The sequence below is a fragment of the Pseudorca crassidens genome, chromosome 3 (genome assembly GCF_039906515.1).
Source record: "Pseudorca crassidens isolate mPseCra1 chromosome 3, mPseCra1.hap1, whole genome shotgun sequence".
NCBI classification, from domain to species: Eukaryota; Metazoa; Chordata; class Mammalia; order Artiodactyla; family Delphinidae; genus Pseudorca; species Pseudorca crassidens.
This window is the reverse complement of record NC_090298.1, coordinates 11,980,850-12,007,481: the sequence shown is the minus strand read 5'-3', so window position 1 is coordinate 12,007,481 and position 26,632 is coordinate 11,980,850. Positions and strand designations below refer to the sequence as shown.

The 26,632-nt window shown below is 38.9% G+C and overlaps 1 protein-coding gene across 4 annotated transcripts in view; it reads left to right on the top strand.

The window, feature by feature from the left end:
- Positions 1-26,632, top strand: part of DNAH5 (dynein axonemal heavy chain 5) — a 273,570-nt gene that overhangs the window by 230,786 nt on the left and 16,152 nt on the right. For all 4 annotated transcript variants that reach the window (XM_067730386.1, XM_067730387.1, XM_067730385.1 and 1 more), the window contains 9 exons: positions 7,342-7,585; positions 8,594-8,708; positions 9,197-9,387; positions 13,273-13,394; positions 16,252-16,401; positions 19,203-19,448; positions 22,193-22,412; positions 24,057-24,262; positions 24,903-25,106. In XM_067730386.1, the coding sequence (XP_067586487.1) occupies positions 7,342-7,585; positions 8,594-8,708; positions 9,197-9,387; positions 13,273-13,394; positions 16,252-16,401; positions 19,203-19,448; positions 22,193-22,412; positions 24,057-24,262; positions 24,903-25,106 (1,698 nt within the window). The remainder of the gene's footprint in view (positions 1-7,341; positions 7,586-8,593; positions 8,709-9,196; positions 9,388-13,272; positions 13,395-16,251; positions 16,402-19,202; positions 19,449-22,192; positions 22,413-24,056; positions 24,263-24,902; positions 25,107-26,632) is intronic.

Genomic DNA, 26,632 nt, shown 5'->3' with positions numbered 1-26,632 from the left:
TGAAAGTTGCTATTGATTTTTTTCCTGAGTTCGATGGCAATGTGGAGTTTGGTTTACTTTATACCTCCCTTCTACACTGACCTAAAGAGTTATTTAGGTTAAATCTATTGGCAAAACCTTTGAAATCTGTCCCTCCCATTCTTTTTACCTTTTCTGTATGTCGTACCATGCTTGGCCTTCTGAGCCCTTCCTTATGTTTCTCTCTTTCTCTCTCTCTCTTCCCCTCTTCCTTTTTTATGAATCTTCTCTGTTTACGTTTTAATTTGTTGTACATAAATCATAGAGTTATACGGTTGGAAATTGCATTCAAAGCCTTTAATCCAACTTCATAAATTCACATGGTTGGTGACCTCAGTATGGCAGGAACCGATGCTAGCGTTCCTACCACAGACTGGCTGTTGAAGAAATAACATCCTTCCAGATATCTACTTGTTTATTTTTGGAATCTCAGTAGAGGTGGTTGAAGAAGTTTAGCGCTGCCACACCCTTATTTCAGGAAGGGCAGGGGTTCTTGATCAACAGCATATCTGTGGAGCCGGGGCATCCCTGAGAGTCCTCGGGCAGTATTCATTGTCCGTACCGTAGGCTCTGCTTTCACCTGTAGTGCTGGCTTCAGGTAGATAAGGGGCTTTGATAGCACTTTGAATAATATCCTTGTCCTCGGCTTTCCTACGATTCAACTGAGATGAATACAGTCTCCTTGGAAAAAAATAATTTGGCTTCCCAGATTTTTGGTTGCCACAAAACACAGCAACAACTCCAGGACTGAGCTGTAATTGTTGCAGCAGAGTTTTAAGATGAAGTATGGGGCACTTGAAGCTCACTGGAAGATTTTGAACAGCCTTGAAAAGCCAGTAATGGATCCCAGGCCAGGCTTTTTCTTACTTCCTGGGAAAGTTGGGTGCCTTCAGACATTCTTCTCTTACCATCATCTCATTATCAGAATTTGTCCCAGTCTCAAAGGAAATGATTCTCACAAAAGTGTGGTCAGAGTGACGTGACACTCATTCTGTTCTAATAGTCATTTTACCCTGAACCACGTTAGAATACAACACGTAATCTGTATTTTTTTTTCTCTAAAGCAAAGTGAGCTGCTAGACTTATTTGTGATGGATTTTAAGTAGCCTCCTTTCTGCCAGCAGCTTTTCCTTTTGCAGCATCTTTTCTGCCCACCGTGCTCCTGAATTTGCTCACTTTGCTGAATCTTTTCAGCCTGGGTGGTGGCAAGTGGGTCTGAGTTGGTCTCTGGTGCTTTCAGGGTATTTTTTTTTTCATCATCTAGTGACTCAGTTGAAAAGAGCCTATGTCTATGCCTATGGATACAGATCTAAAACGTTAAGTCCAAATTGTTTCTTTGACTTCAGCGACCTGGAAGTCTCTCTTACTATGATCACATCTTGGGTGATGGTAAAAATATCAATATGAAATGTTTTTGGGCCAAGGGGGGGGCTCTTGAAAGCTAGGAAGATCCCACAGATAGGAAGTTGATGTTGGAAAGCATCTAAGAAATTCCCTAAATGTAGGGAGCATTGAAACAAATGGTGAACATCTTCAGTCAGGATGAGTTATGCCTTCACTGGTCTGTTGATTCTTCTTGTGAAAGGCAGCTTGGAACAGTAACTTAGGATACAAGGGAAAGGCTACTCTTAGTTCTTTGAGTCCATAAATTCACCAGCTGTCCAGTGTTCTGGGAATACAGGCAGTGAGGAACCTTATTATCATGCAGGATCTGGTCTCATGAATGCTCAGCTGTACAGCCTGAGCAGGTTTGTTTGTTTAAGAGACAAAGGGAAACCTCAGAGCCTATGAAAGCAAAAGGAAGGCAGATTTTTAACTGACTTTATACTTTTCTGTGTGCTTCAAGGCAGTCTTTTTAAATGCATGGGCTGTTCAAGTTCACATCAAGGTCATATTCAATTGTTCACCTGATGTACCTGTGAGTATATTTAGACGGCCTGCTGTTGTCATCAGAAGGTGATGTATCAAGACCATTTTAAATAGGCAGCAAACCAGTAGCCCTCCAGAAACTTTCCTTTAAAGAAACCTGGTCTCTTCGGGTCACCCTCACCTTGATCCTAGAGAATAAGAAAGAATCTCAAAGAAAACTATGTACTATTAGGAGAAAAATATTAATATCAATTAACAGCTTCTACTAGCCGCACAATACAAAGCCTCAAGTGTCATCCTTGTTCAGAATTTCGGATGAGCAAACAGGTGTATGATTTATTTCTTTTGGAGCTGGAAGGACCTAAACTTGGTGGAACTGACATGGGAAATAACTTAATAAAGACACTAAATAGACATTGTTATCACCATTGTTATTGGTGGTGGAGAAAAAATAAATCTGTTTCTGAGTTCAGTTGTTTAATCTTTCATTTTAATTACCAGTGCAAGTTACAGAGAGAAAGAATCTTTGGGAATAAAGCCTGGGTGATATGTTAAAAATGAGAACTGTGGAAGGCTGTCATCTATTTCCTTTTATTGATTCCAAAACTTTGGTTATAGTTGAAGTTTATGAACAGAAAGAACTTGAGTTTTCATTTGCATCCTTGTTGAGCCACTTAACGTTTGATCATGTAATTGATCAATAGTACATTTCATGAAGTTGTACTGAATCACTGATGTACTTTCTTATTCAATTCAGGGATACTTTTCACATTATCACAGTTTATATAAAATTTTTACATTGTGGTCTTAATGTATAGAATACATAGCACAAATGTGTGTGTGTGTGTGTGTGTGTGTGCGCTAAGAGATAATCCCTTTGGTGGGAAAAATGCTAATAGACAAAATTATTTTGATTAATTTTGCCCCTTTGTATTAATTTGTAAAAGAACTGTATTATGGAACTAAAGTTGTAGTTCAACAGAAATATGTTTAAATCTGTCATACAAATGAAAATATGCCTAAAACTTTATCCCATAGGTTTTCCATTTTTAAAACTCAAATGAAAAGCAAATAGCAATTGTTCTATTTTCTTTCAGAGGTATCTTTCTTTGCCCCATAACTATTGTTCTATTCTACTGTTTGGCCACTGGTGTGCTATTTAATGAACAGTTTGCTTTTGGAATTCCAAATATTACTTTAGGTTGTAGTATTTACTTTAGAGTATATTATTTCATCAGTTTCAAACTATGGGGGAAATGTACTCCTTAGCCTTATTTTAATCCTTTGGGAATATAAGCATTTCTTTAAGTGACAATTTTATTTAATTAATGTTGTTAACAATGACATTAAATTGACCATAATCAACTCAATAATGTTCAAGCTTTTACTTACTATCTTTAAAATCAGGAAAGGAATAATTTGTACTTTATTGTATGTATTACTAGTAAGTATGTTCATTTTCTTAATAATGGTTTTCATAAGCACTGTGGAGGCATAATTTTAGTCTCAATCCTGTAGTTCTCAAGTGGAGATGAGAATGGAAATGTAGGTTGTAATAGGTTTTGCAAACTATGTTGAAAATTTTGGACCTTTCCAAATAGTAAAGGAAAGGTCTATGACTGGGAGCAGAAAAGGGGCTGATGGCAGAGCAAAAGATCAGTGAGGAGACCAGTTATGGTTAGTGTAGTCCCCCGAGCAGTAATTAAAGCCTACATTAGGGCAATTGCTGTGTAATTGGAAAAAAATGGAGGAAGGCTTATGCAGGAAGGCTCAGTAATACTTGGTGCAGATTTCGGATTTGATAGCCCATGGTCTCATCTCCAGCAGACATGAAAGCATGCATCCTTCACATTGTAAGTGCAAGATTAGAAAGTTCTCCTTAAAAAAAATCCCTTTCAGCTCCTTTATTATGCTTTTACAATGATAGGTGAAATTCTAAAGTGTGATTTATTTTGTACCAACTTATAATTTTACTTTTCAAACTACTCATTTCCAAATAAACATTACAATGCATCTGAAAAATCCATGCTGGAAACGAGTGAAGGGAGGGGATAGAGAGAAGAGACGTCTTCTGAGCATCTGTCATGATCCAGTCACTGGTTTGAGCTTCTTTGCTAATGATATCCTTACAATCACTCTCTGAGCTGTTTTTATGTCCATTTTGCAGATGAAGAAACTGAGGCTTATAGACTTGCATAACATGGCCAAGGTCATGCAGTTAATAAGTCCTGGGTGTTAGAATTTAAACGTGTCTTCCTGATGTCAAAATGCTCACTCTTCTCACTGTTTTACTTTCCTTCCCTTACCTGTCTTCATGTGCGGACTTTTATCAGGCTCACCTTTAAGAACTCAGAAACGATAATGAGAGTGTGTAAAATTTAAGAATATGGCAAGAGTGTGTAAAATTTGAGAATATGGCAATAAAAATACTTGAATTGTTTCCATTTAATTTTATTATCACTTTGTTTCCTAGTGTAACCATATTGTGAGTGCATTTATTATAACTGCCCATGGAAAGGAATTTTATAGTAACCATTGAATGTCACTTGTTTATACTAATTTCTACATTATCTCAAATACAAGATTATTATCTAGTAAATAAATGAATTAAAATGACCAGTAAGGATATTGCCAACAAACACATGAAAGGATGCTCAACATCACTAATCATTAGAGAAATGCAAATCGCAACTACAATGAGGTATCACCTCACACCAGTCAGAATGGCCATTATCAAAAAATCTACAAACAATAAATGCTGGAGAGGGTATGGAGAAAAGGGAACCCTCTTGCACTGTTGGTGGGAATGTAAATTGATACAGCCACTATGGAGAACAATATGGAGGTTCCTTAAAAAACTAAAAATAGAACTACCATATGACCCAACAATCCCACTACTGGGCATATACCCTGAGAAAACCATAATTCAAAAAGACACATGCACCCCAATGTTCATTGCAGCACTGTTTACAATAGCCAGGTCATGGAAGCAACCTAAGTGTCCATCAACAGATGAATGGATAAAGAAGATGTGGCACATATATACAATGGAATATTACTCAGCCATAAAAAGAAACGAAATTGAGTTATTTGTAGTGAGATGGATGGACCTAGAGTCTGTCATACAGAGTGAAGTAAGTCAGGTAGAGAAAAATACTGGATGCTAACGCATATATATGGAATCTAAAAGAAGAAAAAATGGTTCTGAAGAACCTAGGGGCAGGACAGGAATAAAGATGCAGACGTAGAGAATGGACTTGATGACACCGGGAGGGGGAAGGGTAAGCTGGGACGAAGTGAGAGAGTGGCATGGACATATATACACTACCAAATGTAAAATAGGTAGCTAGTGGGAAGCAGCTGCATAGCACAGGGAGGTCAGCTTGGTGCTTTGCGTCCACCTAGAGGGGTGGGATAGGGAGGGTGGGAGGGAGACGCAAGAGGGAGGGGATATGGGGATATATGTATATGTATATGTATAGCTGATTCACTTTGTTATGCAGCAGCAACTAACACAGCAATGTAAAGCAATTATACTCCACTAAAGATGTTAAAAAAAAAATAAATTAAATGACCAGTAAGGAAGCTTTCAAATGTAACCAAATAACACATGGAAGCAAAGACAGTAAGAGCAGGTCTTAATTGCATTGCTGTATCTCAAAGAATTAAGAATTGATGCAAGTTTGAGCTTTTGTTTTGCTTAAAGAGGGAATTTTTCTTTTTTCTAGAATGTTCCAGGACCTGACTCACTGTGCTCAGAGCATGAGTTGGGAGCCTGGTAGGGTCCCACCCACCATAACTGTTCAACCAATGGTGATTAACTAGCTAGAACATACAGCAGAGGCCAGTGCTCTTTGCTTTTTGCCTTCGTGCAGTTTTGCTACCATGACCTTTATTTTTAACTTCATGGTTTTTGTTACAAAGGGAGAATTTTCATGTCTGTATTTCTGGCACTACGACATGACTAGATTTTCTGGTACACTAATGTGTTTCAGTTTATCAGTTTGAAAAGGGGTATAGCATTTAATCATTCACCGGGCAATACTGAGAGCCTACTACGTATCGGACATTGTACTAAGAGATGGAGAATGTATCAATGAACCAAAAAATCCTTGCAGCATAACTATTAAGTAATTTATATGTTATTAGAAAGAAAGTAAATAATCACATAATTAACGAATAGTCCTATTATGTTTTATATGATTTCGTGTGATTCATCACTGCATATAACTTTAGATTTGTAGTTTTCTCAGTAGGGGGTAGAATCTACAAAACCTGCTGAGCCATATCCAGAATACCTAACTGAGGATTTACCTTTCTGAAGCTGCTCTAGCAGTGTGAGCTTGGTATCACATGACCAGGTACCCGCACACCTGGAAGTGCTGACAGTGCTCTCCTGTTCAAGTCACCTGCATTTAACCCTCGTTTCCCCATATTGTATTTACACTGAAATGTGCGTAACTTTAGTAATGCAGGTAAGCATAGATACCTTGTCAATGGACACTATATTTAGAAAGCTTTTCAAGCAAACTTGCTAATGCGTATCTTTCTCTTCCAATTTTAAATTCTATTTCCTCATTGTCTTTTCCTCTTTTGAATCTTTTATTAACTTCAAGTTAGAGTCTCTCATGAAACAATTTGACTTTCATGTACAATTTGACTTGGTGCTGGCAGCATCTCCCAGCCTCTGGGTTTCCTGCTGCCCTTGGCTTGTTGAGTGTCATGGCTATTTCCTCCTTCCCTCACCCTCACCAACCCCATCTTTTCTTTCCTTCTCTTTCACTGTCTCTCCCTCTCCAAACCACCAAAAGGAAGGAATAGCCAATAAGGGTAATAATCTTCCAAAGCCATTCTCTCCCCAGCTACCCGTAAAAGCCTTTTAGGAAGGATTCAGAATGTCCCTTCTCTTGGAGAGGACAGCATCTATTCTTTTCAGGTCAAGATGATTTTTCAATTTAAATGTACCTGCAGTAGCAGCGCAGTTTGCTTGCCTAACTTTTGGACACTTGCTTGTCACAGAGTTGGATACTATTTCAACACACAAGTTGAGAATAATCACATTCAAACAACAATAGAGCTCTTTTAAACAAGAAACCAAACAGAGGTAAATGTATTTAATCTGAGACGCATATATTGTCTTCAAATAAATTTCAGTTTCAAAACAGGAGTAAATATGATCACAGAAGTCCCTTAAAAATGAATTGACTTTAGGAAATAAATAGATGGTAAATAGTTAATACTGGTAATATTTTTAGCACATTTTACATTGTTTGCCACCAATTCTTCTTTCCTCCATTAATTCTCCTCCTCTAATTTTGATGTCCGTATTTCCTGCAGTCAAATATGATAACTACAGTACAGGAACTCGAGAGCAGCCCCATAGGTAAACTTTTTAAGGAATGGCCAAACCATAGGTGTTCATTAAGAAAAAAATATATTTATGCAAATTAACAGGAACTGGAGAAAGAAAGAACTCATCTCATGGAAGATGTAACTGCAAACAAGAGGAGAATGAAGGAGCTAGAAGATAATTTGCTTTACCGTCTGACCAGTACCCAGGGGTCCCTGGTGGAAGATGAGAGTATCATCCTTGTGTTGAGTAACACAAAAAAGACAGCCGAGGAGGTGACCCAGAAGCTGGAAATTTCAGCTGAAACAGAAATTCAAATTAACTCAGCCCGGGAGGAATATAGACCTGGTGAGTTTGGTAATAAAAGACAAATGTCACAGGAAAATGAAGCGAGAAATGAGAATTAGAGAAATTGAAGTAAGGATGTTATGAAAACAACTATGAAACGTGGGGTGGCCATTTGTGTTGTGTGGCATTTCTTTAAATATTCAGTAAAATTGAGACGAAGAAATTTCATAATGGTGTAAATTTTCTAGGTGCTTATAATTCATGTTATTGGCAAATTCTTTAAGGTTCCTGTGAACTTATTTTTAAACCAGAAAGTAAAGAGGAGAATTATTAAAGACCTCCGACTACAAACTAGTGAAGTCTGAGGAATTTGTGCTGCATTTGTGGGCTGTTCACTAGTTGTTTATCATTTGGTAACAATAAGCCTGTATTTTGTTTGTAGTCCTGTAGAGTTCCCATGAGTCCAGGTAGTTCTCTGGTCTCATGGGAACTCTTCAACCTTATCCACAGATCAGCAAATCAGTGTTGTTCATGGGTTATAAAGGGAACCTGCTAAAAGAATTCAATTTCCTTTAGTAATTTATCATGCCTTTTGGAAAAATAATTGAAACAATATCTACTGGTGGAGAGTCAGGAGTGTCATCTTTGCGATGCCTTGGCTTACCACCTTGAGGCCAAGTTTAGTCAGGGCTTCCTCACGGAGCTTAAGAATGAGGTCCTTAACAATGCCTACCCAGTTTGCCGGATGTTACAATACAATCCATGGTGTCCCACTGTTTGTCTTTTCTACCTATGAAAGAGTGTAATAAAATTTATTTGTAAGGGATCTAGAGATTCTAAAACAGAAAGTATCATTTAATGAACCCAAATAGCAGACTACTTGTTCAAAGCTTACAAAGAAGAATTAAATATATATGATGACATTGCTCTAGACTCCCATTGTTGGTAGATAGTCATTACTAAGACGTACAAATAAAACTTGTTTCATTTAGCATTTAGACTGATCTGTGCATGGGTCATTTATTTTCTGCACTTGTAGCAAGTGCATCGTTGCTCTTTGTCTTTTAGTTGCTACTCGGGGCAGCATCCTCTACTTCCTCATCACGGAAATGTGCCTGGTTAGTGAGATGTATCAGACTTCGCTCCGCCAGTTTCTTGGCTTGTTTGACCTTTCCTTGGCCAGGTACGTCTGTACTCAGGAAGCCAAGCTGAATTCTGTATCTGTGGGTTAGAACGGTGACATTACATTGATAACTTATTTTCCCTTTGCAACTAAGCTGCTTCTTTTTCTTTAAATCTAAGTTGAGTGTAATTACCAGTGTGTTAACAAATCATTCTCATTTGTCATTTTATGCTTAGAGAAAGCTCTACCAACTATTCATCCACTGATCGATTCCTTTGGTTTCCCCAAGTTTCTGTTAAACAAGAAAATTCCCCAGACATTGTTGTGAGTGATAATACTCCGCAGGTAAAATTGATTCAGACAACATGGGGGATTCTGTTATTTCATGTGGAGAGAGTGCTTGTTATTTTAGATTTAGGAGGCTTACTCTTGATGTGTAAAAAATAAGAATTGGTCCTCCAGAGTTACTTATTTTCCATTAAAGGCGTTGTTTTTAGGGACAATTGAAAAGGATGGGGCAAGGCTGATTTAAATGTTCTCTTCTCCAGGTCTGTCAAGAGCCCAGTTACAAGCAAGAGGATCGCTAATATCATTGAGCACATGACCTATGAGGTTTATAAGTACACGGCTCGGGGTTTGTACGAGGGGCACAAATTTCTCTTCACCCTGCTGCTTACCCTAAAGATTGACATGCAGAGGAACCGAGTCAAGCATGAAGAGTTTCTCACCCTTATTAAAGGTCAATATTAGAATAGAAAGCATTGTGCAGATGTAGGAATTATAGTGAAGGTCTTGTGCATTTTTCTTTTTAGCAATAGCAGTTTTCTTGCATTTCACTGAAGATTGCATTTATGTGAGATTTTTTTTAACATTAAAAAAATTAATCACTAATTAATTAATCTTTTTATTTTTGGCTGTGTTGTGTCTTTGTTGCTGTGCACGGGCTTTCTCTAGTTGCGGCGAGCGGGGGCTACTCTTCGTTGTGGTGTGCGGGCTTCTCATTGTGATGGCTTTTCTTGTTGTGGAGCACGGGCTCTAGGCATGCGGGCTTCAGTAGTTGTGGCATGCGGGCTCAGTAGTTGTGGTGCACGGGCTCAGTTGCTCCATGGCATGTGGGATTTTCCTGGACCAGGGATCGAACCCGTGTCCCCTGCATTGGCAGGTGGATTCTTAACCACTGCGCCACCAGGGAAGTCTGAGCTATTTTATTTGTTCATTAATTGCATGAATATTTATTGGGAAACTATTGCATGCCAGGACACAGAATAGGCGCTTGAAACATAATAAACAGTAAGTAAATTGTGCAGTGTGTGAGGAGCTAGTAAGCACTATGGAAAAACGGAGAAGGATAAGGGAGTTGGGGAATGTTTAGTATGTGGAGTGGGGAAGGTTTAAAATTTTTAATGGGATATTTAATGGGATCTCTCATTGGGTAGGATTCCCGAGAGATGGACAGGTGACCAAGACCTGAGGGACCAGGGGATGCTGGTCCTGGGGACGTTTAGAGAATGTGCTGAAGGTTGAGGAGGTGACATCAATGCCTCTAGTGGGAGAGGGCGTCCTATGATGAAGGCAAAGCAAAGCAACCAGGGTGGCTGGAGCAGAGTGGGTGAGGTGACCATGCCACTCATCCCATGGATATTTCCTCTGTATCTATTGTAGCATTGATCACAGACAGGGCCCCTCTGCCGTGGAAGGCTGGGAAACACACATTTGCTATCACATTCTTGAATGTCTGGACAAAAAGTATTTAAAGAAACAGTGGAAATGATGCTAGGCTCGAAATGGTTTTATCTACTCTACCTTTTTAAACAAAGGCTTATCTTTAAAGCTAAGGCACAACTTTATCTTTGGAGGGGTGGATTTTCATTGACTTCACCTACATGGAGAGTAGATTTGCAGAGGAACTTGAAGAGGACCCCAATGGGGGCAGTAGAGAAGGGCACACATGGGGGTATGTAGGTCAGAGTCATACTTATACATACACAAATGCATATTCATGTTCATATACCTATGCTTATGCATCTATAACTATATCTATGTATCTTATGGTAGCAATAAAGACTTATTTAGTTAGACTTGAAAACTCAGAAATTATGATTTGTGGATGATCTCTCTTTCTCTTTCTCTCTCTTGTTTCTAAACGTTGAACCCTTGACCCTTAGGTTTCTTTTTGTTCCAAGTGTCCTAAATCGGAGCACATGGAAGATGAATGGTCTGGTGAGACATCACCTTAGGTGGACATGTAGGTGTAGGAGTTGCCTTCTTCAGTGAGTCCTTCGTATATAAATGATTTCTGGCCTCAGTGACTCTGGTCCTCCAGCTGATGGAGCTTCCTATGGGAAAGTTGTTCCTGACACCCTCAATTCAGGCGTGAGATGCATTTCCCTATGGAAATGTCATTGAACATAGTGTCCAGAAATACTGTAAAGTGTGTTACAGTTTGGCGTGATCGAAACAAACATGGGATTTAGAGTTGGGAAGACTCTAAGGGAAAATAGTGGCTTTGCCACCTTCTGGATGAGTGGTTTTGATCAGGTTATTTACACCTTTCAAGCTTCAGTTGCCTCAGCTATGAAACAAAGATAGTCAAATCTACATAACAGGATTATTGAGAATTCGCACAACTTATATAAACCCTGGCACATAGAATAGCTCAACAGATGATAGGCATTGTTATATTATCTTTAGTTTTTTAGTTTATTTCGATTAGTCTGAGGTTTGCATAGGTTGGACAGGATTTTGTGGGACTTTGGCATTCAACAGCTATTTCTTATACTCCTTTAGGACACAGAGTTTCATAAGATTTCCCTTCGTTAGTTATGTTGGTGAAAGCTACCCAATGACATGAACTCTTTCTGTAAGGACTTTAAAATCACTTGTTTGAAAATGTTATTTAGATAGCAACAGTGTTTTGATACTGATTTTTTAATTTACTCATCTCTAAGATGGGAAAGCATCAGGCTGGATGACTACGTCTGCCTTAGCTATGCCGCTTCACGATACAAGGTACAACTTGTATAAATCATTGTAAGCATGTTTCACTTTTACAAGGTATAATGATAAAGATTTAAACCTTCTTTCTCCCAAAGCAAGGGTTTGAGGGATGAAGGGACTGGCCTAATTCTCAATCATCTTGAGAATTTAGTTTGAATTATTCCTATCCCAGCAGTTTATTCATCAAAAGTCCATCTAATCTCATGCCATATTATCCAGGAATATGCTCCCCACTCCCTACCATTACAACATTCTTTGTTGCTCAAAGTATACTTTTGAGGCAGGCAAGATATTCATGACAGTGTTACCCTCTATTAAACAATGAATAATCTTTGGCTGCAAGGAACACTCTTTTCCATGAAAAGCTTCTCCCTAATCCTGTGGTGAATACATTATTCTTTTCAGTTTGTTGGAAAATGGGCAGTTTCCATGGAAATTGGTGTGACAGTTTTCAACACAGTGGCATTGTCCTTAGGTCTTTAACTGCTTCCTGGTGTTCAAGCAATCTGTTTTGCTTTCATAAGCTAATATTTTCACCGAAATGGCTTCACTTACCTCTTGTTCCACTTACCTTGGACGTCTACTAAGATGGATTTGGCAAAAGACAGCAATTTCGTGGGGTCCATGGTACCTGAATAAAGTAGAGATTGGCTCAGTAAATATCTTGAGTATTATTACTTGTTTATGACCTGCTCTGTTCAAAAAAAGATTGTAGTCAAATGGATTGGTTATATCTTTCTAAGAATTATGGTTAGAGCATATTTTCCCTGAAACATTTTAATAGATGTTATTTATTGAACAGTATATTTTATCCTATAGAAGACTTGCTAACCCTTTCTTTGACCTAAAATATGATTGTTCACACATTTAGTTTTTCTGGGATGGGCAACAATAACTTTTTAAACTGTCATTTGTTTTCTGGCGCTGTGAGAGTTATATGAGTTATGTGAGCATAGATAAATCATCAGCAAAAAGATAGGCATCAGTACCAAATGGAAATGTTTGTTGTGGGTAGATTGATGAAAAATAAGTGACATAGCACAGGGCCCTTGGGTGTGCTCAAAATGGATGTAAATAATATACTGATTTATAGAGGAGAACCCTTCAAACGCAGGTAGTGCTACTAACGTTTCTAGATAAATTATCTCCTTAAAATGAGCTTGTGCCAATATTTGGCAATTCTTAATGCTGACAATAGCTGCTCATTTAGTGACCCTTTTCTTTGTCCTTGATCCTGTTTTGAGTGCTGTACACTCACTTTATATATTTTCTGCCATTATCACAACACCTAGTCTTCATTATTCCCGTTGTACATATTTGGAAACAGTTCCAGACAGATGAGCTGGCTTGTCCCAGACCTTGGCCAGGTGGAGCTAAGACAGAATCCACTACTTACCTAAATCCAAAGCTATATTATTGATCCTTAAATGTGTTTTTCTAAGATCATCTATTCCTTTATTAAATGTTAAAGTTTGTTCATCACTATGACTTATATTTCTGAGTTTAATAAATGTCCAGGTAGTAAAAGAATTGATATTAAAATAGTTTCAGCAAAAGCTTTTTATAAAGAGATTGTTTTACAGTAAAGAAAGAAAAATTTAATAACTTAATATGTTTAACTTGAAAGGTGGTGCCTCGTTGGACTTGAAAGCCTGTCCTCCTAAACCAGCCAAATGGATCCTGGACATGACCTGGCTGAATTTGGTGGAACTGAGCAAACTTAGACAGTTTTCTGATGTCCTTGATCAGGTAACTTGTGCTTTGAGTAAACTTATGATCATGTCACAGTGAGCAGCTTCCTGATTTATCATTTGGCTACACTACTTGGGGAAGAGAGAGATTTCTTTGTCACTCTTAAAATGGTATGACCAGTGCTTGACTTTCCTCACCGCTCGCTCATACTCTGATAAAGCACACTCCATCCATGGCAGGTTGGTCTCGCAGGAAGAAATTGGTTACCTAGGAAGTTTAACCAACGCTGACCTGGATGATATGTCGGTATCACCAATTGGAGACCCGCGAGTGGGAAAACAGATTCAATTAGATTAAATGATTAGATATGATTAAAAGGTCTTGCCGTCTTTCTAAAGATCAAATGAAAAGTAATAAGAACACCCTTCCTCTAAGTAATAAATATCCATTCTTACCTCTTGTTTCTCTCTTCTTCCTCTCCTCCTTATACTGCCTTAGCTAGGCATCTGGGTCTGAATCTGACACAAACACCTGGCCTTTTATCTTTAGAAGTCGTTGTCCTTTCATAAGCAGCGAGTTCCTGATGAATTGTGTATATATTGGTATTATGGAACTTGGGTATAGAAAGTTGAATTGGGACAAGCCAGGAAATAGCTTCTTGAGAATCTGATGACCAGCGAGAAGCTGCATGGACCGCAAGGTGGCTTTCTTCAGCTGCCAGATGAAGGCTCTTTTTCACCAGAAAATGTCTTAACACTGGTTCTTTTTTTTTTTTTATCATTAAAGTATAGTTGATTTACAATGTTACGTTAGTTTCTGGTGTACAAGAAAGTGATTTAGTTGTGCATATATATACATATATTCTTTTCCATTAGGGTTTATTACAAGATATTGACTATAGTTCCCTGTGCTTTACAGTAGGACCTTGTTGTTTATCTATTTTATATACAGTAGTTTATATCTGTTAATCCCAAGCCCCTAATTTCTCCCTCCCCCACCCCCTTTCCCCTTTGGTAGCTGTAAGTTTGTGTTCTATGTCTGTGAGTCTGTTTCTGTTTCATAGATAAATTTATTTGTATCACATTTTAGCTTCCACATATAAATGATATCATATGGTATTTGTCCTAATGCTCTTTCTTGACTTTGCCAGTTTAAATTGACTGGAAGCTTAAGCTCTGCTATATTTTTATGTTTTGACTTACACCTGGTGATTACCATGTAATTAGGGTATAAGCCATTCTTTTGGGTTAAACAGCTTTTTTGGGGGGGAGATTTTAATGCATTCTAGCTTGTTCTCCCATGGGATGACTCCTAGTGACCTTTCCTGGACCATTATCAGTTATTGAAGTAGCTGTCTTCTGGAGATTATATTGTATACCTGAAATCCCTCCATATTATGTAGTGTTTCATGATTGAAAGAGGTTATTTTTTTATTCTTACATGATATTTTCTAAATATGAACCTGAATGGTTTTTCCTTTGATTAGATCTCCAAGGAAAACACTTGGGGCTGTAATCAAAGGGAATATACCAGAGAACATAAGATCATGTTTATCTGCAGATTTATTCTATGATTTTGAGATGCTTGCCCATATAATGCTTGCCTCTCTTTGATTTTTTAAGCTTCAAATGATAATGGACTGTGTTTTTTTCCTTTATCAATTGCCTAAAGGAAGCAAGTGTGGTTATTCATTTGACTGATATTAAGTGGTGTATTTCAAATTACTGTAGATTAATAGAGTATTGACCAAGAGACTTTAAGAATAAACATGTATTAAATGTCTTCTTTTGTTCCAAGAATGGTCCTGGGAAATGAGGAAACATAAGTGAATGAGACTTGGTTCTTTTTTTTTAAAAATAAATTTATTTGTTTTATTTTGAGACTTCCCTGGTGGCGCAGTGGTTAAGAATCCGCCTGCCAGTGCAGGGGACATGGGTTCGAGCCCTGGTCTGGGAAGATCCCACATGCCGTGGAGCAACTAAGCCCATGCACCACAGCTACTGAGCCTGAGCTCTAGAGCCTGGGAGCCACAACTATTAAGCCCATGTGCCACAACTACTGAGCCCGCGCGCCTAGAGCCCGTGCTCCGCAACAAGAGAAGCCACTGCAATGAGAAGCCCGCGCTCCGCAACGAAGAGTAGCCCCTGCTCGCCGCAACTAGAGAGAGCCCGTGTGCAGCAATGAAGACCCAAGGCAGCCAAAAATAAAAAGATAAATAAATAAGTAAAATAATAAATTTATTTATTTTTGGCTGCGTTGGGTCTTCGTTGCGCGCGGGCTTTCTCTAGTTGTGGCGAGTGGGGGCTACTCCTCATTGTGGTTCACGTTGCATTGGCTTCTCTTGTTGTGGAGCACGAGCTCTAGGCGCACGGGCTTCAGTAGTTGTGACTCGAGGGCTCTAGAGCGCAGGCTCAGTAGCTGTGGCTCACGGGCCTAGTTGCTTCCCAGCGTGTGGGATCTTCCCGGACCAGGGATCGAACCCATGTCCCCTTCATTGGCAGGCAGATTCTTAACCACTGTGCCACCAGGGAAGCCTGAGACTTGGTTCTTAGTCATAGGGGATCTCATGGAGCAAAACAGATTTCCTTAAAATAATGAAAATGAATTTCCATTGATTTCTCTATTCTTTGCAGATTTGTTCCCACAAAGTCATAGAAGAAATTCCACAACCCAGGGCTCTCCCTCCTTTAAGAGGGAGCCGGAGGCTGGTGTTAGTACAGACTGACTTTAGAGCAAATCACATTTGATTTTAGACTCTCAACTTTTTGGTGCTAGGATATAAAATTTTAAAAAATACTCAAGGAATAGCATTCACACATGCCTGGAATGGTCAGAAAGAGAAAAAATATCTGTGAATGCTTACTGAAAGATTTTTCTGTGGTGTGACACTTTTCTTATCCCCTGGTATTTTCAGATATCAAGAAATGAGAAAATGTGGAAAATTTGGTTTGATAAGAAAGACCCTGAGGAGGAACCCCTTCCAAATGCCTATGATAAATCTCTAGACTGCTTTAGGCGTCTTCTCCTTATTAGATCCTGGTGTCCCGACAGAACCATTGCCCAGGTAAAAAGTACATACTTTAAAAATAGGAGAATATTTTAAAGGAACATTTCCTTTTACATTTAAAAGAATATTTAAAATATTAATCCCAATGAGAATTTTTGTGTCGGCTTCTGTGTAATTTTCTAGCAATACAATTGTGAAAAATGGAAAAATAAACAACAAGTAAGTGTACGGAGGAGTATATTTGGGCTAAGTGATTTAATAATTTTCTTTGGTCTAAGTGATACAACAAGAGTGAATGAGGAAACTATGTCAGGTGGTTATATAGGTCTAATGTGAAGGTAATGCATTGTTTTTCCATATTATTTTTATATTAACTCAAAAAAGATATGGCTACTCCATTTTGCTAGTAGTAAAGTGATGTTTCTTGAATAGAAAGACTGCTCAGGTACTGGGGAGGGGAGAGGAAGACTACAGGGCAGTATAGCATCCCCAAATCCATAGCCATTACACCAGGATGTGTCGCAAACCTCGATGGGAGAAAGAAGGTTTGCCTAAATTTCTTTGAACGATACATGTGGTTTAAATGTAAACCCTGCCTCTACAAGATCCATCTTTTCAAAGACTTTTAATCTGTTGGCCTTACCGTCATGGAAATTTACCCATGAAACAGACTTGTGGTGTCTTGCCTTCACAGCTAAAAGTTGAACTCTACTATTCACAGACATTGATTTTTTTTTTTAAGGCCTTCTTTAAATAAGTCATAAAATAACAGTAGGCTGGGGTTTCTAATAGAATGTAGGAATTTTTCCCCTTCACTCTCCAGAGGGAGTGTTAAAAACATATGGAGTAACCACCTGGGTACTGTGGAATCATGAAAACAACTAGATTCAATCATTTATTGTGAAAAGAAAAATGAGTTTTGCAACTCAGGGCACTGAGATCACCCTTCCTTTGGTTTTTCTTCTCAACTTCATTACTTTTATCCTGCCCAAATGAATTGTCAAACAGTCGCCTTATTTAAGGGGAGTGTAGAAGTTTCTCTTCTTTTCCCCTTCCTTCTCTCCTTCCTCCCTCCCTCCCTCCCTTCCCTCCCTCTCTTCCTTCCTTCCCTTTTTATATTTTTCATAACACTTTATTGGGTTCAGTGCTGAAATGTAAGTGTCTCCCACCCCTTTGTAACTTTGTCATCTTCATTCTGGCCTCTGTCACCCTTAGGCTGATGACAGCCATGTCTTTCTAACTGGTCTCCTGTAGTTCATTCTTGCCCAGTCTAGTCCATCTTGTATATTCTAGAAGAAACAGAAATATCATTATGGTATTCCTTAAATGGCTTCCCATGGCCCTTATGGTAACACCCAAGTCTTAAGCAAGATCTAGAAGGCCCCTTGGAAAAATGTTCTCTCCTCTGAAGTTTTTATTCTCACATTAGATTCCTTTCGTGATTTTCAACCAGACATCATTTGGGGAAGCCTATTACAAGGTCTACAATGTGGACATATTTAATCCCCATTCCCCACAAGCAACATCAGGCTTGTCCATAGCATTTTAGCTGAGCATGAGTGCATGTCCAGGGACATTCAAAAGCCTGGTTGCAAGAAGAACACACTGTCAGAGGGTGTCTTATGCTACTGCCTGTTTATGTACAACTGTGAGCTAAGAATGGTTTTTATAGTTTTAAATGGTTGAACAAATGCCAAGAAGAATAATGTTTTGTGATATGTGAAAATTATACAACATTCAAATTCCAGTGTCTATAAACTTTTATTGGAACATAGCCATGCTCATTTATTTATGAACTATCATTTGTTTATGCTGCAGTGGTAGGTTGAGTTGGGCAACAGAGTCTGTACGGCCACGAAGGCCTAATGTATTTACTACCTGGCTCCTGATGTATGTGTAGGTAACAGTATGTTAGCTCATAGCTTGGATGGAAATGTCCAGGTGGGGTCAGTGCTGAATTCTATGGCAAGATTGGCTATTTTGAGCTCCTTGCTATGCCAGATGCCAAAACACCTGGATCTTGAGAGATGCTGCAATGATGGCAGGTACCCAGGTGCCTGTGGCTGAGAAACAACTGCAATTTGTGGAACACCTGAGCGTCCAGCCTTTGAAGTCCTTCCTGATCGTGAAGCACACTGCCCAGTGGCTGTGATGAAGGTGTAAACAAGTAGACTTTTGGAGAAGCCAAATAACATGTCAGGCACACTTGTAAAGTACCTTTCAGAAAGCTGTAAAAAATGTACAGGCATTTATACTCAGGTTAGAGGCGTCAATACTGGATCTGGCCAACCTCGAAAAAATATTAAGAGGTACAAAATTAAGTGGTACCGTGTGCTCCAAATGCAGTTGGATTAAATCTTTAAAAATTAATTAATTTGATAAGTATGCAATAAATTTCACTACATAAGTAGTCACTCAGCAGTAATTATCTATTTGTTAAGTACCCATTAAATCCCAGGCATTGTACTGTTTACTTGATTACTTGAATGCATATACTTTTCCCTTAAAGCATCCTCAATAGTAGAGTTGCCTAATATTTCAAATCTTTTGTATAGCATGAAGCAGCTGGTGTATGGAAACAGGTCCCAGACAAGGAGTCAGCCAACCTGGGTTCTAGTCTTTTAAGTGGGTGATTGTGTTTTTGGCAAGTAACTCAGCTTCTACAGAGTGAGGATTCAAACAAGCAAGCGAACAAACAGATAAACCAACGAGAAAAAAGCCTCTGCCCTATTTTCCTGGCAGGGTTACTGTAGACATCATTGAGATAATCTACAAAAATGAATTTTGGAAACCACATTGAATTATGCACAAGAAGGAGTTGGAGCTAGTTTTGGTGACCAGTGTACTGTTTTTGGCAGGCACGTAAGTACATCGTGGACTCCATGGGAGAAAAGTATGCGGAAGGTGTTATCCTGGACTTGGAAAAGACATGGGAGGAATCTGATCCACGGACACCACTCATCTGTCTCCTGTCTATGGGCTCAGACCCCACAGGTTCCATCATCGCCTTGGGGAAGAGATTAAAAAGAGAAACCCGCTACGTGTCCATGGGGCAGGGCCAGGAGGTCCACGCTCGCAAGCTCCTGCAGCAGACCATGGCGAATGTGAGACCAGATGTCTCCTTTTGTGTTATGATGTTGACATAGCAGGTTATAGAATAACGATGCAGAGAGCTTATGAATCCTTAAGAGTTTAAACTTAGGTATTGTATTCTGTTTACTAAACAGGAAAAAGCATGATATCTATTAGAAAATTTCCATGGAAAAATGGACACACTTAAAACTTTTTCTGCTGAGCCTTCACTTATGGAAAACTTGCCCAATCAGAACATCTTATTTCCTGACCAGTTTGCATAACACTAAACCCCACTGCAGGTCCTAAACGCTCTGTAGGGTTCATAGTTCCTCCTCTCTGCCATACGCTCCAACCCCTCCAGCTCTGCTCTTGGAATCCATAACGCTCCAGAATCTACAACACCATGCCTTTCTTGGGTTCCAGAATGCATCATCTGTGCCCTGGGGTCCCCTAGGCCTGCCCCCAATCCCAGAGGCCAGGAATCTGCTATTATCCTGTGGTGGTACCAGAGGTTTTCAGGAAACCTGGCCTGTTGCCTTCCAGGTGGGTCTCCTAGAGCCCTTTGCAGCTTGCAAATTCAACAGTGTACAGAGCAGACCAAACACTAAGCTCACCCTGAAACCATTGGGTTCTAGGTCCCAGCTGCTGACTCTAGAATCTTACCACTGTGCTGCATCCTGGTCCCCTTCCCCTGGTCTGGAACTGAGCTTACTGCGTTCTGGAAGCTCCATATTTACCTATTCCATCCTCAAGCTGTGCCCTGCCCTCAGCTTTGGTGAAAGGGAGAGGCCTCTCATGTGTGCTGTGCTCTGTCTGATGCACTTAGTTTGTAGTTGGGAGGGAGAGGGCAGAAAGCACCTGATTTAAATATGCTGAGAGATGAAAAAATACATCCATGATTCAGAATCCTAGGTCTGGTCTGACACGAGGGCTTGGTGGGCCTCCATCCTGGCCTCTCCCCCGTCATCCTCCCTCCCCCTTGACTTCCTTCCTCTGCATAGTACTGTACTTAGAGCAAAAACACTAACATTCACAGGACATGGAGTTAACTTGAATTTAAAATAAATGATGGTGTAACTAATAGCTTCAGGCAACTAAATTCGAATTTAAATGGAATATTTTTAGCCTTCAATTTATCTGTGTTTTTTGTTTAGTAGTTTAATTTCAAGTAAAAAATTTTTAAAAATCTTTATTATTATTAGCATGCTTATAACTTGTCAGAGACAATAGTGTTTTCTGACAGAGTGAACCAACTACCCAAGAATAGCAAAATGGATGATCTGCTCAGTAAGAACACAGAATTTTCATACAGAGTGTGGCAATGCCAAAGAAACAACTTTGGCCAAAGATTCCTTTCCATGGGTGAAGATTGAACCTTCCAAGTTCTCACCTAAGAAACTTAGATCAGGAGTCACTTGTATGCTGGATGAAAGAGAGCATCTGAAGGCTTTTTGTAGTTATGTTTTATATTTAATTTCCCTTTTTTTTGAATTGTGGATAGTGTCAATTAAATTTTCATAGGACTAAATAAATAGTTATTTATTCAGCAGTGCTATATACTTCTGAAGAAAATGTAAGGGAATATGTGACATTCCAAAATGATCAGTTTTACATGTAACTCGACTAAGATTTTATATCTGGTGCTTAGTTTGTTTCTTAGAAAGAAAAATATCTCAGGTTACACTAATCAAATCTAAGTGATCCAAAGTCAGAGAGTCAAGAAAACAACTCGAGGTTATGATCTGGGTATGGTAGATGATTTTGGCAAAAGATGTTCTATAGATTAGGTATTGAATAAATTATTATTTCATGACCTAAACTTTTGCCTGTGTTGCTTTATACAAGAATCTTCTTATGCTCATAGAATAATTTATACAAGAGATATGGCTTTTTATTTTCTAAGGCTCTTGCTGTTAGAGTGGTCAGATTCCCCAGAGAAGGTTCTTCCTTATTCTAGAGGGTATATACCTTGCTGCCTGTATTCTGGGAACTCAGTGGGAGAAGGAAGGTAATAGGTCTCCAAACTCAATAGGTAAGCTTTCTTTTACCTGTTTTCAGTGAGGTTCCTATACTCTTAACAGGCTGCTCTCTTCCACTGCAAACCCTGTCTGTTTTGCCTTCTAAAGAAAATCAACTTTCCACCTTCCATTAAGGAAACATGTCGGGGGTCTGGACTTTCAATCTTCTTGTATTAGTCCATCGTCTTCCCCCACTTCCAGAAGGACCTTCGTCACCTCTTCTTGAGTGTTTTGGAAGTTATATGCTATAAATCAGTTTACGTCTCAGCTGTCCCCAAACAGTCAGTTTAGGGTTCAGCTTTCTTGAGTCTGTTTTCAGTGTTATTGACATTGTCTTCACCTTCACTATCTTTGTCCTTCAGAGTTCATACCTTTAAACAAGTCCCTTCGTTGTACTTTTCATGGAATTTGGGGAGGCAGCTGAGCTAAGTGATGGTTTTCAGTCAAACATCTTTACTTGGAAGTGCCGTTATCTCTTTTTATGTTTCACTTTGGTGATGTTCATGACCCCCACTATATATTATTACTCCAGGTGGCATGTTAGTATACTGTGAGACACATACATGGAATAAGAAGAAATGTAACCTATCCCAGTTCAACATGATCATATCCTTAGATTGGACCTAGAGTACTTTAAAGGGGTTAGCGTGCTTTTCTATTAAATTTTAATTACTTAATTTCTAAAGAACATACTAATTTAAATCTCTGGGTGAAACACAAAATCGACTAATTTCCATGTACTGTTGTTGATGTAGGGAGGATGGGCACTTTTGCAGAACTGCCATCTGGGACTTGATTTCATGGATGAGCTCATGGACATAATTATAGAAACCGAGACTGTACATGATGCTTTCCGCCTGTGGATGACGACCGAGGCTCATAAACAGTTTCCCATTACCCTCCTTCAGATGTCCATTAAATTTGCCAATGAGCCCCCCCAGGGACTCCGGGCAGGACTGAAAAGAACATATGGTGGTGAGTCGAGGAATACTTCCAAGTTTACGGGAGTTCTTGTGCTTAAATTGTTTTCTTAAAGAAATTATGAAAAATGAATTATCTAGGATTAGTTATAGGAAGTGGTGCTATGACTTAACATGATGGTGAGGGGATAGCCCACTCTGTCCTGCTCCATATGGAATATCCGCTGGCCGTGTTATGGCGTCAGAGCTCAGGTTTCCACCTTATATTTTTGCTATTTCCCCACTATTGCTCTACTTTGGCCTATGCTATTCTCTGCTAGACACTTGCCTTTCTAAGTTAACATCTAAAATGGATAATGTCGTTTATGGTCTTCATGCTCCATACCTAACGTAGGGCAGTAGCCTCTTGCAAGAGGAGAGGCTGAGTCACAATTATGGTCTCTACTTTCATTGCATGAAGTTGTGTGTCAGGATGTCAGAATGTGAGCTAAGTTAGAAATCCGACAACGGCCACCAAACCAGACCAAAATGCCCCTCCTATCACAACTGGAGCTGAGATTACTCTCTGTTCATTTGCTCCTTCTGTGTCATAGCTTCCTGTCTGAGACTCATGGTCACAGAAAGAGTATGGACTTGGAGTTAGAAATCCCGGCTCTGATACTGCCTGAACAAATGCTTTGTTCTCTTGGGCGCTAATCGCTCAAACAACCTGAGTTTCAGTTTTCTTGTGCCTAAAATAGTGATAATAAAAACTATCCAGGACAATTGGAGTAAATTTAATTTAAAATAGTGTATTTAATAATAATCATCAAGATAATAATTATTACATAGCAATCTGAAAAATCTACAAAGAAATTTTTTTGGAGTTGTCAACAAGTCTCAAATTTTTGCCAATAAAATAGATGTGGAAGGATGATGTCAGTAAAAAAAGATTTCAAGTGAAAAAATTTATAATTATATATGCAATATAATATGTACCTATATAGGAATCATAATTATTTTGGGGGAGTATACTCAGGTTGCAATGGGCTTCTTTTTTATTTTATTATTATATTTTATTCTTTTTAATTGAGATATAGTTGCTGTACAATATTATATGTTATGGGTGTGTAATAGAGTGATTCACAATTTTTAAAGACTCTACTCCATTTATAAAATATTGCCTATATTCCCCATGTTGTACAATATATCCTTACAGCTTATTTTATATCTAATAGTTCGTACTTTTCAGTAGCAATGGGCTTCTATATACGCGATTTTAATTAATATTAAATTGTTAAAAGAGTATATAGAAGCCATCGCAACCTGTGTACATGCCCCTAGTAGTAGTAGTAGTAGTAGTAGTAATAGGTATTATTAGTAGTAGTAGTTGTAGTAATAGCAGCAATATTTATTTTACTGCCACTATTCTTCCGTCTCCGTTTTATCCCTGCATTATCTTGTTAGGTTGGCCAAGAACTTGATCCATGTTAGCAAGCCCCCAACCGCCTCAAATCTCTGTGCATCTTTTTCAGAGAGGAATGCCCTCTGGGTACGCAAAAGTTAAATGATAATTGTCATATGAATATGGTAAGAGTAATTCAAGATAAGTGAAGTTTAATATCAGGAATTTACAAAAATAATTAATAGATTATAAAAGTAGTAGAAAGTAAAGATGTTTGAGAGATGATATAGTTTTTCACCTAACTGACCACAACAGGTGTGAGCCAAGACCTGCTGGACGTGAGCTCTGTAGCCCAATGGAAGCCCATGCTGTATGCCGTGGCTTTCCTGCACTCCACCGTCCAGGAGAGGCGCAAGTTCGGCCCCCTGGGGTGGAACATAGCCTACGAATTTAACCAAGCCGACTTTAATGCCACGGTGCAGTTCATCCAAAACCACTTAGACGACATGGATCTCAAAAAGGTACTGTGCACACACTGCTTCGTGCCCCCGGTGATTGTGGACTTGGGTCCTTGAACTCACATGACCGCCCAGCCTTGGCGTTAATCCTGTAAGAGTGATGATTTTCTGTGCTGGCAAAGTCATTCTCTTTAAGTCATAGCAGCTTGGGTCACACTAGCCTCTTGATTTTAGGGAAAAAAAGGAACAAATTTTGATTATGTTTTTACTTCTCAAAGACAAGTTGACATTACAAGTAAGACAACCTAACGGGGTCTGTTGGAGGGAGGGGGGAATGGGTGAAGAAGTGTGTTTTTTAAAATCCTAAAACATGAAAAATTTAGAGTCTGGATTACTTTTGGAGTGTGTGCTTTTTAAAGAACAGCCTCTATATTCTCAAAAAATAAACAATTTTTTTTCTATTGAAATCAAAGTATAGAAACATGAATGCACCAAGAGAATCTATCTCAGGTCATGATCACGAGCTTTGAGTTACCCTCACGTCTGCCTATTTAACTTTCTTTCTGCACTTTTCGCATTACTGAGGAGTGAATAAATGAATGAGTAAATGACATTGATGACAATGATTACATGGGTGTTACTTGGCAGGGAAAAAGGGGGTGAGACAGTAGTCAGTCCACAATCATTCTATAAATTTTCCCAGGGCGTCTCCTGGACCACTGTACGCTACATGATAGGAGAGATTCAGTACGGAGGCAGAGTCACTGATGACTATGACAAGAGATTGTTGAACACACTTACTAAGGTTTGGTTCGGTGAAAATATGTTTGGACCGGATTTTAGCTTTTACCAAGGATATAATATTCCAAAATGCAGCACGGTGGAGAACTACCTTCAGTATATTCAGGTTTGTCATCTTCAGAATTTTTTGTATAGAGCAAGTATCTACAGCAAGTTGACTTTTTTGATATTTATTTGTACTGTATGTACTTCTTTGAAAATAAATTTTAATGGTGATTCATACTGAACATGGAAGGTTCCAAGATGCTGTCTTCATATGTTTATATTCACCTAATGATTAAACTGTTTATATTTGTCCTGAGGGTGTGTTTTATGTGAATTCCCTTCTTTCCTCCCCTTTATTGCCCCATGAGGAATATTCTTTGGAGAGGCGATAGACTGGGCAGATTTAGAACCAGGGAACCTACACAAATCCCCTGGAGCTCTCTACCCAAAGGCAGGCTCTAGACTCAATCTGTTCTGTTTCAATCCACTTGCATTAATTATCCCGTGACATCTGTTCCTTAATCCTGGCCTGATGGACAGCTTATGAGTATGTTCAGGAACGCACTCTGTAGAAGAGCTTCCTCTAAGACTGGGTTTCTCAGCCTCGGCTCCGTTGACATTCAGGGCTGGATACTTCCTTGAGTGGGGGACTGACCTGTATAGAAGGGTCAGCAGCCTCCCTCGCCTCTACCCACTAGATGTCAGTTTCACTTTCTACCCAGTTGTGACAACCTACCATGTCTCCAGACATTGCCAAATGTCCCTGGCGGGGGCAAAATCACCTCCAACTGAGAAGGCCTGCTCTAAGTAGGAATAGGATTTTGACAGGAGATTTGGGAAAAAATATGATTTGTCCTTCCAGGTAACTACATTTTCTGTCTCAATACCTTGAATTCTTTAGATCATCATTTAGCGATCTCTTTTGCCTCTAAGATTTATCTCAGGATAAACAAAGTAAAGCACAACAGCCCGCCAAGCGCTAAATTTATCAGTATATTTAGAGGTTCCGTGATATATAAGTGTGATGAGTTTATCATATATCACCACCCCTACACTTTTATTAATTCAAGTCTACAAATATATTTGTCTTAACTGTACTATATGTGTCTTTAAATCATTAGCACTGAATAGGAGAATGCCTATGAAGGTGTAAATTTAGGTATACCTGCACGTTATATTTATTTACATACGCCTCATTTCACAATGAATTTGAGGTAGCTCATAAAAAGGCGTTACGTAAAAAGGAATAAAATAATGGACTAGAGGGAGGGAAACCATGAATTAAGGTAAGGATACAATTCGCACATAAAACTATACATCAAATTGTAGGTAAATTTTCTTGTTTTCAAGTAGCTGGGGGAGTATTTACCTGCTAGTTTTGCTTCTCATTTGCTGTCTGCTTTTCTCTGTAACTTTGTTGCTCTTTCAATATTTCTCGTTTTTCTTAGTCTCTGTCCTTCTCCTTGGGAAAGTACATTTCCCACCTCTGGTCTTATTGGGCCATAATTGCTAAAACTGTCATTTTTAGTAACAATTCGTTATACACCATTTATTTAAACAATTGGTTTGAATTAGACGAGACCTTCAAAAAACAAAATACCAATCCATCGTTCCCTTTCCATCTTACAAATATGTTATAAAACAAGA